The 14,161-nt window shown below is 43.9% G+C and overlaps 1 protein-coding gene across 5 annotated transcripts in view; it reads left to right on the top strand.

The window, feature by feature from the left end:
* Window positions 1-14,161, top strand: part of KIAA1217 (KIAA1217 ortholog) — a 914,794-nt gene that overhangs the window by 516,473 nt on the left and 384,160 nt on the right. For 4 of the 5 annotated variants that reach the window (XM_011991313.1, XM_011991311.1, XM_011991312.1 and 1 more), the window contains one exon: window positions 7,876-8,159. In XM_011991313.1, the coding sequence (XP_011846703.1) occupies window positions 8,046-8,159 (114 nt within the window). In that variant the 5' untranslated portion in view covers window positions 7,876-8,045. Of the gene's footprint in view, window positions 1-6,813; window positions 6,830-7,875; window positions 8,160-14,161 lie in introns of those variants that run through there. The other variant, XM_011991314.1, reaches the window with a different exon arrangement.

Below are 14,161 nucleotides of genomic sequence, written 5' to 3'. Positions count from 1 at the left end.
GCTGTATTGAGAACAACCCAAGTAGGGTTGAGGGAAGGACAGGGAGGCCTTTAGGAAGCTTCTGTAGTCAAGGAGGCAAGAACCAGGGCTAACTTGGACCAGGTGGTGATTAGCAGGTGGTGATAAGCAAGCAGATTCTAGGTGTGTATTGAAGGTAATGCCCAAAGCATTTCCGCTACCCTGGGCAGCATAGTGAGACCCCATCTCTAGAAAAAAAAATTAGCTAGGCATAGTGGCACATGCCTGTAGTCCCAGCTACTTGGGAGGCTGAGGCAGGAGGATCACTTGAGCCAGGAGGTTGGAACTGCAGTTAGCCATGATTGCACCACTGCACTCCAGCCTGGGTAACAGTGTAAGACTCTGAAAGAAAGAAAGAGAGAAAGAGAGAGAGAAGGAGAAGGAAGGGGAAAGAACAGAAAAGAAGAGAGGGGAGTAGAGGAGAGGAGAAAAGAAAAGAAAAGACAAACAAGACAAAAGCAATTGCTAAAGGATTCAACGTGGGATGTAAGAGAAAAAGAGGAGTCAGAGACAACTTCCAAAATTTTGGTGTAAGCAGCTGAGAGAATGGAGTTGCCATTTGCCTAAGTGGGGGAGCATTTACAAAGAACAGATGAGAGGGTGTTTATGGTTTGAGGGTCTGAAGAGCAGAAAATCTTTTGATAGATTAGGATTGAGAAGTTTATCAGGGATCCAAGTGGAGATATTGATTGCAATTTGGATATTAATGACTAGAGCTGAAGGAAGACTGAGAAATGAGAGATCCCATAGGATCGAATCTGTGTGCAGAAGAAAAAGTCCAAAGGGATGCCTCCTGAGGCACTCCAGCATCTAGAGGTCAGGGAGATTGGAAGGAAGGGCTGGAAAAAATGGCAAAAGAGGAATAAAAATCCAAGTTCGATTTTTTAAATCCTGTTCAGTTCTGGGTGAATAGGATGCTGTAGAGAAGCATGGCTTCATTTTTAGTTCTCCCAGTGAGCACGAGTGCTGCGAGGGAGAGCAATATCTCTGACGCTAACATTACCCATGACGTCCATTTCTATCATTGCACTCTCTCTTGTGTCTGCCTGTGTATCTGTTTTACCCAATGACAATGTGATATTCCACAGCAGGGACCATGTCTTATTTATCCACATTTGCATTTCCAGCACCTAACAGAGCACCGGGCACCTCAGAAGGCACTCAGTAAACATTTGTTGAATGAAAGGCTAATTATACCACTTCGGGACTTTGAGTTTATTATCCTGCTATAGATAAGGATCCCTGGGGTGATCATGTAACTTATTGTCCAAATGAGATCATTTTGAGAGTGAAAGGGAACACTACAAATAATTTTACTGGGACAACAGTTGTAACCCAGAGCTGTTTTGGCAAACTGGGGTATATGATCACCCTAAGAATAGCTCTAATCAATGAAGCTTCCACGGCTGAATAGCCCGGCTACCAGGTAAATAACAATGGGGAAGTGTAGCGCATAGTGTGCTTTGCAGAGTAGGCACTCAACAATTATTGGTGGAACCTGAATCTAACTCTATCATTTTCCCTTTGAAGGCCATGGGCTCTTCAGTGTGACCCTGGGGGATAGTCATTCCTTGGGATGACTCTGTCCACAGCAGTCCTGACGTGTGTGCTTTTGCCCTGGTCCCTAAGGTCTTGAAACTATGCAGGTGAAGTGCTATCAGCCCACCTGCTTACCTTCCCCACACTCTGATTGGCAGCCTCCCATCGAGTGCAAGCCTGGGGAATCAGATATGCAGAAACCTCCTCTAAAACAGCCCCCTCGGTCTCTGTACCCTTATCCCATTTCATTCTTCAAAGCATTTATCGGTAGGTGACATTTAGAATCTATATGATTTGTTTGTGGTTGGCCTCTCTATTTCAAACGTGGACTCCTCTATGAGGGAATTAAGTCTGACTTGATCTACTTCACACTCTATCTCCTAACTCCTTTCGGTGTAGGAGCAGGCAGTCAATAAATATTTGTATGAATGAATGAATCAATCAATCAGTGCTTGACACAGAATGCTGTTCTGGGAAGAGAAGGTCCTGTCTCTACTTTGTCTAAGATCTATACCAGAAATCCTCTTCATCATTGACAAAATTTTATGCTGTAGAGGAATATAATGACCCGGTTTCAGCTGTAATTTCTGTGTTGCTTTGTGTATATGTTATGATAGTAACAAGGGAGCTAACCCCATCACTTTGAGATGCTGAGGCAGGAGGATCACTTGAGGCCAGGAGTTCTAGACCAGCCTGGGCAACATAGTGAGATCCCATCTCTACAAAAAAAAATTTTTTTAAGTAGCCATGCATGGTAGTATGCACCTGTAGTCCCCGTCACTCGATTCTGAGGCAGGAGGATCACTTGAGCGCAGGAGTTCGAGGCTGCATTGAGCCATGATTGCATGACTGCATTCCAGCCTGGGTGACAGAGCAAGACCCTGTTTCTAAAAACAAACAAACAAACAAACAAAAACACAAGGGAGCTTGAAAACTGAGGGAGGCTGTAGGATCCTGCGGCCTGCTAACCGATTATGTGTATTAATCAGATAGGCTAATTGTTTTAACCACCCTCTAATCTTGGTGGCTTTGGATGATGAAGGTGAATTGCTCACTCACACACAGCACAGTGTGATTTCTGTGGCCACGTGGATTTCCTGGGTGGCTGCTGAGGCTCCTCCTGCCTTGTCACTCTGCCATCCCCCATGGCCTTCGAGGGTTCTGCTCTATGGATCTTTTGTATTCCACTGGCCAAAGAGTAAAGAGAGAGAGAACATGGAAAGTTATTCAGGAGGTCCAGGGGCCGTGACCGAAGGTGGCTCACGTGGCTTCTGCCCACAATGCATTGATTGGAATTAATACAAGGCCCCAGTGAGATGGAGGGAGGTGGCTGGAAAATGCGGTCTGCCTGTGTGTGCAGCAGAAGAGCATTCTGGTTGAACACATAGGGCTGTCTCCAGACCAAACAGCAACTCCCCATGATGCTCCCTGTGACAAGAGAGCTTCTCAGCACACTTGAGAAGGAGACAGCTAACCAGAAGCCACCAGAAAGAAGGGGGGATGCCTTCCCTCAGAGTCTGCGGCCTACCTAATCTTGACCCAGGAAGAGGATCTCAGGGAAGCCGTCAGCACTGTTGCTGGCTCTGGAGCGGGTGTGGAATGCCTGAGTGATGCAAGGCCCCAAATCCCTTGCTGCAGGTCAGCTGACCCAGCCAGAGTAACCTGAGTTGTGGTGAAGAAGCTGGCCTTGGCAGCTCCTGCAGTTGCCTGCCTGCGGGACTTGCAGTGCGGCTTTCTCCTTGAGGATGCCTCATCTTCCAAGAGCCTCTGCGTGTTTGGTGTCTACCTCAGCCCCTACTTTCCATGCTTTCTTTCCAGAATGCCAAATCCTAGTCTGGGAGCCCCTTGGATTCCTGAAGTGTCCCTCTAGCATTTCTGTCTGCCTTGTCCTCACTTCTCCAGGGAATGTTGCAGGGATTTTGCTCGGCTTTAAGCTCATATGTTGCTCTTTGCCCTGCTTGAAGTGAGCTCCCAGGAGGAGTTGCCCTGGGCTCTGCAGAGGCTGGGAGGGGCAGGAAAGGGAAACAGGACTGCCTTTCAGCAAGCCTTGCCTTCATGCTACAGCTTTATTATTTTGTTCAACAAGGATTCCCAGAATAGCAAACAGCTAGACACACCCATATTTAAATGTTAACACCAAAGCGCATTCCAAACAAGAAATCGAATTGTATTTCTGTTTTGATGGCTTGGATAATCCACACTTGAGCTTTTCTCTATTCATGTGGATAATGAGGAGTTGGCCAGGCTCAGATCTCTGACAACATGGCTATGGAATTGTGACTAATGTCCTCTGCCTGCTCCCTCTCTTGTTTTAATTGTTCTTAGTTTTTCCCTGCTGAAAAGACCACATTCTCCTGAAATGGCTGGAATGGCAGAGTTGTTGCTTCTCCCTCAGGTGTGGGACTTGACGCTTCCAAGAGCTTAGCCTTGTTGAGGAAGAGGCTCAGATGACGGATGTGGGTAAAGGGGCTTTGTGTGGAAAGTGGCGTTAGGTGGCTGTGAGTGCTGGTGACAGTAGAGCAGGTGCCTCGAGGTAGGAGGGGAGGCAGACAGAATGCTAGAGCATTGGGCATTGGGTGGAAGGCACAAGGCAGGACATTGAGACAAAAAGAAGAAGTGAGCTCCGAAGGCAATCTGAAGTTTGCCAAGTGGCTGCATTGACCCTTCCAGCCTTGCTAATGGTTGATGCTGTTTGTACCTTTCCTCCAAATCACATCAATCCTTGTTAAGCAACTGGAGATATTTTCGAAAAATCCACAAGAAAGAAAAAACAGAAAAGCAACATGAGGTGAAAAGTGCTAGGAAAAAACAGAAGTTTGATGAGTCTAGTCAAGTAAATCAGAGCTACTCAAAGATTAATGTGGACAGAAGATTGGCTCTGACCCCCAAAACTCTCCCCTTCCAGCTCCCTTCCCAACTCATTTCAAAAAAGAAGGAGGGTTTATTGTCCTGGCTGTCTAGACCTCTTCTGATGCTCTTTGGATGAAACAGAATAGATCATATGAGCCTGTGTGGCATAGTAAGGCGGGATGCGACTTTCTGCCCTGTTGTTGCCATTGGACATGCATGGACGTTTAGCCGTATGACTGTACATGTGCATGTAGACAGATGTGTGTTATACTTGTGTAAGAAATCACCCTTCCAGAGGCTCAATCCTGTTAATTCATCTAGCTGTCCTGGATAACTTAAAATATATTTTCTTAATAATGTCAAAACTAATCTTCAAACTCCACTTAAAAGTCAGTAGTGTTGCTAGGTGTGATGGCTCATGCTTGTAATCCTGGCACTTTGGGAGGCTGAGGCAGGTGGATCACTTGAGGTCAGGGGTTCGAGACCAGCCTGGCCAACATGGTGAAACCCCGTTTCTATTAAAAATACAAAAATTAGCCGGGCATGGTTGCGCACGGCTGTAATCCCAGCCGCTCAGGAGGCTGAGGCACAAGAATCGCTCGAACTCAGTAGGTAGAGGTTGCGGTGAACTGAGATCGCACCACTGCACTCCAGCCTCAGTGATGGAGTGAGACTCTGTGTCAAAAAAAAAGAAAAAAGGTAAAAAAAAAAAAAAAAATACATAAAAATAAAAAAATAGCCAGGTGTGGTGGCACACATCTGTGGTCCCAGCTAGTCAGGAGGCTGAGGCAAGAGGATTGCTTGCACCCAGGAGGTCAAGGCTGCAGTGAGCCATGATCATGCTATTGCATTCCAGCCTGACAGAGCAAGACCCTGTCTCAAAACCAAACCAAACCAAAACAAAACAAAACAAAGGCAAGAGTGTTATATCAAGTATACAACAATTTTGGCTGATATGAAACACATGCACAACACTCAAAAGAGAAAGCTAAACCTCTTCAGATTGCACAGGTGTTTATCAACCTGAGACACAGCATTTTCTGCATCGAGCTTTGTTCAATAGATCCTGTTGTTTTTATATTGTTAAGGAAGAGATCATTTAAAAGGTAGCCATGATGTGAGTCTAAGTGTTCGAAGGGTAAGCTAAGTAAATGAAATGACAGTTTAGCCCTATCTTTTAGCCCAATAGTTCCATCTTCTTCTCCTTGTAAACTTACTGCTGAAACTAATGAAAAGTAGAAGAATTGACTAACTTGGCTGTGCTTTTTCTCCGGTTCCCCATCAGTGTCTGATGGAGATGCTATAATTAGCAGTGTAATGAGAATTGAAGGGTAAACAAGAAGAATTATTCCCAGAACACACATCAAGGGTTAGAAGACTGGAACAGGAAAACCAGCCTGAGATTAAAATGTTTTCCCTGCCCAACCAAAGGGCATCTATACCTAGAGTTCTATACACAGATCTTTCCAGGCAAAGACAAGGGAAAGAGTGTTGGTGGCATTGCTTTCTGGAAACTGATTTATGCCTAAACTCTCAACACCTGTTGCTTTGCAAAACTAGCATGAAGGATTGATTTCTGTTTATCTGGCATTCAGCTGAGCAGAACTCCCAAATATTGAATCTGTATTTTTCTGCGCTTAACTTGTAAAGATAAATAATTGGCAAATATGCTTCTATTGGAAACTTATTTAAAAAAAAACAATTAGAATAGTTTTAAAAGATTTAGAGGTAGAAGGCTCTTTGCATATCTAATGTTAGTTCAATCATCTTCATTTTATTTATGAAGAGAATGAGACTGAGAGAGGTCACATCATTTGTTCTAAATGTCGGATTAAAGCCAAGATTCCTGAGATCCAGCCTAGTACTTTTTCCAGGGAATTCAATGGACAGGGAAACATTATTCTGCCTGTATCAGCCATACTTTATGACAAGAACTGTTCTTCGTGAAGAGCCTGACTTCATGAAGAGAGCCTGTCTAACTCCTGAAGTGCTTCTGAATGTTTTACTTTTTCTCCCTAATTGTTTTTTTTAAAAATGTAACTCTCTTTTCTCAGCTCACTGGAATATTCAAACCTGACACCCCATCTCCCAACCATCGAGGATGAATGGAGATTCCCTTTACCTGCTCCCCACTCTCAGCGTTGACATCACATGGCTTAGTTGATCTGTTCTTAGCAGAAACCAACTTGTCCCTTCAAAGCCAGCTCAGAAGGCAGGATGTCTTAGGTCCAGGCTATCAGGACATACCATTGCTCTTCTTTTTCATTTGTCTAAGCCTTTACTTTATAACCCCTCGATTGTTACTTCTGATGATATTCTTATGCTTGCTTGGTTTATGCCAATAAGAGAAAATAAAATTGTCAAATGGTTCACATGTGTCAATAATTACTTATGTACAGGGTGATAGCTATTTTTTTTCTTGGTGATGAAGCAAATGTTTCAGAAATCTGATTGAGCTTATATAACAATCCTGTTACCAGAATGAAACTGTTATTTAAAATACAGAAATAATCAGAATCACCGGAGTTAATTCTTTCTTTATTTTATTTATTTATTTTTTTATTTTGAGATGGAGTCTCGCTCTGTGGCCCAGGCTGGAGTGCAGTGGTGCGATCTCGGCTCACTGCAAGCTTCGCCTCCTGGGTTCATGCCATTCTCCTGCCTTAGCCTCCCAAGTAGCTGGGACTACAGGCACCCGCCACCACGCCCGGCTATTTTTTTTTCTTTTTGTTTGTATTTTTAGTAGAGACGGGGTTTCACTGTGTTAGCCAGGATGGTCTCGATCTCCTGACCTCGTGATCTGCCCGCCTCAGCCTCCCAAAGTGCTGGGATTACAGGTGTGAGCCACCGCGCGCAGCCGGAGTTAACTCTTTCTATAATTACAGACAAGGATAAGGAATAACCCAACTGCCTGCACACAAGTAACCTAACCAAGTGTTCTTGTGGGTTTTCTTGTTTTTATGTTTTGAGACAGGGTCTCACAACTGTCAGCTACCCAGGCTGGAATGCAATGGCATGATCATAGCTTACTGCAGCCTCAACCTCTTGGACTCAAGCAGTTGTCTTGCCTCAGCCTCCCGATAAGCTGGGACCTACAGGCGTGCACCACTACTCCTGGCTAATTTTAATTTTTTGTAGAGATAGGGGTCCACCATGTTACCCAGGCTGGTCTTGAACTCTTGGGCTCAAGTGATTCTCCTGCCTTAGCCTCCCAAAACGCTGGGGTTACAGGCAGGAGCCGCCATGCCCAGTGAACATCTTTATTTCTAAAGTATGATTTTTCGTATTTCTTTGATTGTGGATTTTTTCCCCCTGACTGCTGCAAAGCAGAAAAAGAAACAAAAAGAAAAAAGATTTGCAAAGTTAACATTCATACATTAACAACTGCCGCAAACTCTCTTGGTGTTCTGCAAATGAGACTTCTAGTGGGAAATCATTAATTGTGAACTGAATTTTTTTGTCTTTCAGAACAAGGGAAAGGCAATCTGCATGTAACATCACTAGAAGATGCAGAATGCCGCAGAACCAAGGAACGCCTTTCTAATGGAAATAGTCGTGGTTCAGTTTCCAAGTCTTCCCGCAATATCCCAAGGAGACACACCCTAGGAGGGCCCCGAAGTTCCAAGGAAATCCTGGGAATGCAAACATCTGAGATGGATCGGAAGAGAGAAGCGTTCCTAGAACATCTGAAGCAGAAGTATCCCCACCACGCCTCTGCAATCATGGGTCACCAAGAGAGGCTGAGAGACCAGGTACGAATATGCTCTCATTTCTCCTTGGGTAGCTCGCTCTTTAATGAACATCAAGGAAAGTAAACTTACCTTCGTTGTGAAAGGTAAAGGATAGCTTAGTGGACTGTGCATACTATTGAGTTGTTCCGGATCTCTCTGGGGGCTTGGGAGGAGGAAGCCGGGTGTAGAAAACTTCTGCCTGCAAGCTCAGTCTTCTTTGCCAATATAGCAAGAGAACAGGAGGCCAGGCCAGAGAGGAAAGGCCTAGAGAGTATGCAGTTCCCCAAAACAGTGTTCCCATGTTCAACCACAAACACATCTAAACGCATCTAAAGTGCAGGTAATGAAGGGGTATTACCTCACTGAGGAAAGCATGGTACCAACTGCTGTGTACCCTGAAAGCACGGCGTGCTTAGCACTGTGAATGAATGAAGTAGCAAATGAATGAATGAATACACAAATACATAAATTTATTTTCAGGGTAAAATAGATCTTACAGATACAGACTTGTGGTAACTCCTTTTCCTTAAAAAACTGACATTAGGGTTTTGTTTCTGCTCTTCTATTTTTTATTTATTTTTTTTTTTTGGATAGGTTCTTGCCCTATTGCCCAGGCTGAAGTGCAGTAGTGTGATCGTAGCTCATTGCAGCCTAGAATTCCTGTGCTCAAGATCCTGTCACCTCAGCCTCCTGACTAGCTGGGACTACAGACATGCAGCACCATGCCCAGGCTAGTTTTTTATTTTTGGTAGTGGAGACGGGGTCTTGCTCTATTGACCAGGCTGGTCTTGAACTCCTGGCCTCAAGCGATCCTCCTGCCTCTGCCTGCCAAAGGACTAGAATTACAGGCATGAACCACTGTGCCTAACATTTTTTTTTTCTTTTGAATCACAGATGTGCTCCTTCTGCATGCCTTGCTTTGTGCTAGCTTTCTGTCTTCACCTACCTGTTTCCTCTGGTTATTTTGACAGCCACATAGACATTACCCAACTGTGGCTAGGGATGTTTTTGTTTCTTGGCTGTGTGCAATGACTTTTAGCAGATAGAGCAGGTTTGGGGTCACAGGAGATATGAGGCCTCCTCTACTGACCTCACTGGTGTGTTATCAGATTGACCTTTGAGTATGGAGAACGTAGGGAAGGAAGCAGAAAGCACTTAACCATAAGTGTGATGGGTGGGGGTGGGAAGAAGGGCAGGATGATACTGATTTCCACACGAGGGAGACAAGCTCAGTGTTTTAACTCTGCTGTCTTCCCAGTTAGGTGCAAAAATTATGTCTAACCCACTCAGCCTTTGATTATCCATGGAAATGGGGATTGGCATCAGCCCGAAAAATTGAAATCTATGCTTTATTCTCAATCTCATATTCTTCCTTAAATTCAACCTTCTCTTCTAGGGAATCATTATCTGAGTGGCTAAAAATGTGAAACGTGCTTTATGGACTTCATGTTTGCTTTTTCTTCACACTTCCAACAGTCAGTAAACCCAGACGAAGAGAAAAGAACAAGAATCCTGCTGTAATTCTTTGATAATTTTAAAAAGGGACTGGGCACGGTGGCTCATGCCTATAATCCCAGCACTCTGGGAGACCAAGGCGAGGGGATCACTTGAGGCCAGCAGCTTGAGACCAGCCTGGGTAACACAGCGAGACCCCATCTCAACAAAAAATGTTTAAAAAATTAGCCACGTGTGGTGGCACACACCTGTAGTCCCTGCTTCTCAGGGGCTGAGGTGGGAAGATCACTGAAGCCCAAAAATCAGATCCTGTCTCTAAAAAGAAAGTATCAGTTTTGCTGAGAAATATAGAAATTGGCCCGTCAAAAATGGTGTATCTTTCCATGTCAAAAATAATGATTATTGTTACTCTTCTTATTTGTGGGGTCCTAATTATTGCTATTGCTGCAATAATGGTGGCTTTGATTAAAACAATTACAAGGGGAGCCTAGTTGTAATTAAGGTTGAAAGGAGTAATGAATATCTTTTGGTGTTCTCCAGCTCTGATCTGCTGTTACGTACATTGCCAGTTCTGCCATGGCTGGCCAGCTGTCCCTTCTCTGGATAATGCGGGATGAACCAGTCACATTCTGTCTTTCTGCCTCTTTTGTACTCCACACTGACCCTCCAAAAGGGAAGAGATTTTAATGCATGAATCTTTGTACACATTTTTATTCTCTTGTTAACAGGAAGGGGGTCCTGACTCCAAGAGAGGGTTTTGAATCTCATACAAGAAAGAATTCAGGGCGAGTCTGTAGAGAAAAGTGAAAGCAAGTTTTTTTGTTTGTTTTTGTTTTTGAGATGGAGTCTCGCTCTGTTGCCCAGGCTGGAGTACAGTGGCGCGATCTCGGCTCACTGCAACCTCCGCCTCTCAGGTTCAAGCAGTTCTCTTGCCTTAGCCCCTGAGTAATTGGGATTACAAGTATGCACCACTACACCCGGTTAATTTTTGAATTTTTAGTAGAAATGAGGTTTTACCATGTTGGCCAGGCTGGTCTTGAACTCCTGACCTCAGGTGATCTACCTGCCTTGGCCTCCCAAAGTGCTGGGATTACAGGTGTGAGCCACCGTGCCCGACAAAAGCAAGTTTATTAGGAAAGTAAAGAAATAAAAGAATGGCTACTCCATAAAGCAGCCCTGAGGACTGCTGGTTGCCCTTTTTTGTGGTTATTTCTTGATGGTATGCTAAACAAGGGGTGGATTTTCATGCCTCCCCATTTTAGACCATATAGGATAATTTCCTGATGTTGCCAGGACAGCCAGAGGTCACTCTTGTGGCCATGTTGGTTTTCATAGGTTTTGGCTGGCGTCTTTACTGTGACCTGTTTTATCAGCAGGGGCTTTGTGATCTGTATCTTGTGATGACCTCCTATCTCACCCTGTGACGTAAAATGTCTTAACCATCTGGGAATGCAGCCCAGTAGGTCTCAGCCTCATTTTATGTAGCTCCTATTTAAGATGGAGTTACTCTGGTTCAAACGCCCCTAACACTATCACTGCACTTCTGCAAGCGAACTCCAGCCAGCATTGTAAACACCAGAGATCAGTGTAGACATGGCCTATGAAATTGCCGCAGACATGATCTCATCTTCTGTCTTTTCCATTCTTTTTCTCCTACCACCCATTTCCCCTTTCCTCTCTTCCTCTCTGCAATGCCATTTGTTCCTCCTGGACCTTCTCAGTATGGACTATCCCAGGCTTCCTTTGCGGGAAGATTACACAGCCAGCTGTAAGAAGGAAGTCAGATAACACACATCTGATGCTCTCTTCCAGATACTGAGCCTCTTAATACCAGATGCTCTTCTGGCGGCTGTTTTTCTGGCTTCCTCTCAGAGAAGTATCCTTGATAAGAAGAGAGCCAATCAGCAAGATAGAGAATAAGATGTTAAAAATGATGTATCTGGCGTCTAACATGAAATCTCTTCAAATCTAGGTTCTTTGTTTTTTTTTTCTTTTTTGGAAGACAGGGTCTTGCTCTGTTGCCCAGGCTAGAGTGCAGTGGCATGATCATGGCTCACTGCAGCCTCAACCTCCCCCGCTCAAGGAATCCTCCTGCCCCAGGACCCACTCCCCACCCACCCCCAGATAACTGGGACTACAGGAGTGCGTCACCATACCCGACTGAAAATCTAGGTTCTAATTTCCTGCTATTAAACATAAGAAGAATGAGAACATGCCTTATGTTTCAAAATCTGACTTCAAACACTGGAAGATTCACGGTTGCAAAACTTCTGTTTGTCTTTAAAAAATATGTTGGTCAAGGGTTTTCCTTAGTCAAAATTATTGAAAGGCTAAGAGGTCACCTTAACTCCCTTTACAGTCTTCAAAAAATGTGGGTGGCCCTTATTGCAACATAATGCTGGTCTGCATAATAGTAGCTGTGATTGTTAAGGACTCTTGTCAGCATAACCTTAATTGTGCAGGGCAATCAGGCTGTACAGCCCTATTGCCTGGCAGCTCAAGGCCTGGTTCTGGAGGCAGGCAGGACTGATCAGGATCCAGCCTTCACAATATGCTAATTGTATTATTTGGGCTGATAGCTTAATCTTTCTTTCTTTTATTTTTCATTTTATTTTATTTTATTTTTGGAGACAGAGTCTCACTCTGTCAGTCACCCAGGCTGGAGTACAGTGGTGCGATCTTGGCTCCCTGCAACCTCCACCTCCTGGGTTCAAGCCATTCTTGTGCCTCAAGCCTCCTGAGTAGCTGGGATTACAGGTGTGCACCACCATGCCCAGCTAATTTTTGTATTTTTAGTAGAAATGGGGTTTTGCCAGGTTGATCAGGCTGGTCTGGAACTCAAGTGATCTGCCCGCCTCAGCCTCCCAAAGTGTTGGGATTATAGGTGTGAGCCACTGTACCCAACCTTAATGGCTTAATCTTTCTCTGTCTCAGTTTCCTCATTTGTCAAAGGACAATAGTATCTACATCGTGGAGCACTGAGAAATACAATGATGGAATCTTTTACTGTTTCACTGGCAGCTTTTAGCGTGATAATATTCTGGTTCATAGTGTCCCAAAAAAGAGTCTCAGAGGCTATTTTAAAATTAGTATTTAAAATCATTTGAGTTTTAAATTTTTTCGAGACAAGATCTCGCTCTTGTTTAGAGTTCAGTGGTGTGATCACAGCTCACTGCAGCCTTGAACTCCTGGGCTCAAGCGATCCTCTCACCTCAGCCTCCTGAGTAGCAACTATAGGCACATGACACCACTTCTGGCCAATTTTAAAAATTATTTGTAGGCACAGGGTCTTGCTGTGTTGCCCAGGTTGGTCTTCAATGCCTGGCCTCAAGCAATTCTCTCGCCTTGACCTCCAAAAGTGGTGGGATTACAGGCATGAGCCACCGCGCGTGGCCTCACTTGACTTTATTATCAACAAATATTTGAGTGCCTGAAGAGGTTAATTTTTTCCATTGTTAAAGAATAACTTTATTACATTTCTGAAACTGGTATTTTTCTTTCATTCAGTGCTTGGTATTCATATTTATTTTATTTATTCATCCCATATATATTCGTTTGGCACGTACCACGGTAAAGGTATTGGTGAAGAATGGAAGCCACTAGACCTAACCCTGTCTTCAATTCAGTAAAAGAAATAGGCATTCACATATAAAGAATAGTCTTTCGAGATCTAGCCCAGATGTCAGGCCTTCTGAGATGGTCATAACATTGCAGTACTGCAGTACTTACACTGTAGCATCTAATCAGGTTGCATTACGCTTTTTTTTTTTTTTTTTTTTTTTTACATTTCTTTTTCTCACCTAGAATAATCTTCTGGAGGTAGAAACCTTGTCTTACCACCCATTTCTTCTCTCACCTCTGTAAACTCAGCATTTAAGGGAATACACAACCTAGATTAGGCTAGATCCAAAATATCTGTTGCACGAAGGAACAAGCCACTATTTCTAATACAGTTAGAATATGATAGATGGTACAGATAGAAAGGGGTACAGAGCTACAGAATTGAATGATTAATTGCAGTTTGAGCAGTGAGAAAGAAGAGATTTCTTAACTAAGAAGTTAAGAATGGCTGAGTAATTTTCCCCTAAGTTAAAAAGTCAACATTTGAACCAGGACCAGAATTTCCCCCTGTCCTCAGAGGTCTCCGGAAAAAAAAAAAAAAAATCCAGTTTTTATGGTCTTCTCATTCGTTACAGGCCTATGGACCTTGATTTTTTTCAAGGTTTTCTTCCACCTCTAATTTTTCCAAAATTTGTTGACATCATGTACATCACATTGGGTCAAGCAATAGAGCCATAGACATGACTTCTATTGCCATTTCTTTAATAAGGCAAATCTGGCTGGGTGTGGTGACTCACAGCTGTAATCCCAACACTTTGGGAGGCTGAGGTGGGCAGATCACGAGGTCAGGAGATCGAGACTATCCTGGCTAACACGGTGAAACCCCGTTTCTAGTGAAAAAAAAAATACAAAAAATTAGCTGGGCATGGTGGCACATGCCTGTAGTCCCAACTACTCTGGAGGCTGAGGCAGGAGAATTGCTTGAACCCAGGAAGCAGAGGTTGCAG

This window comes from Mandrillus leucophaeus, unplaced genomic scaffold, assembly GCF_000951045.1.
Source record: "Mandrillus leucophaeus isolate KB7577 unplaced genomic scaffold, Mleu.le_1.0 Scaffold394, whole genome shotgun sequence".
In the NCBI taxonomy this organism is placed as follows: domain Eukaryota; kingdom Metazoa; phylum Chordata; class Mammalia; order Primates; family Cercopithecidae; genus Mandrillus; species Mandrillus leucophaeus.
Note: the sequence above shows the minus strand (reverse complement) of the source record. Positions and strands in the feature narration are given on the sequence as shown.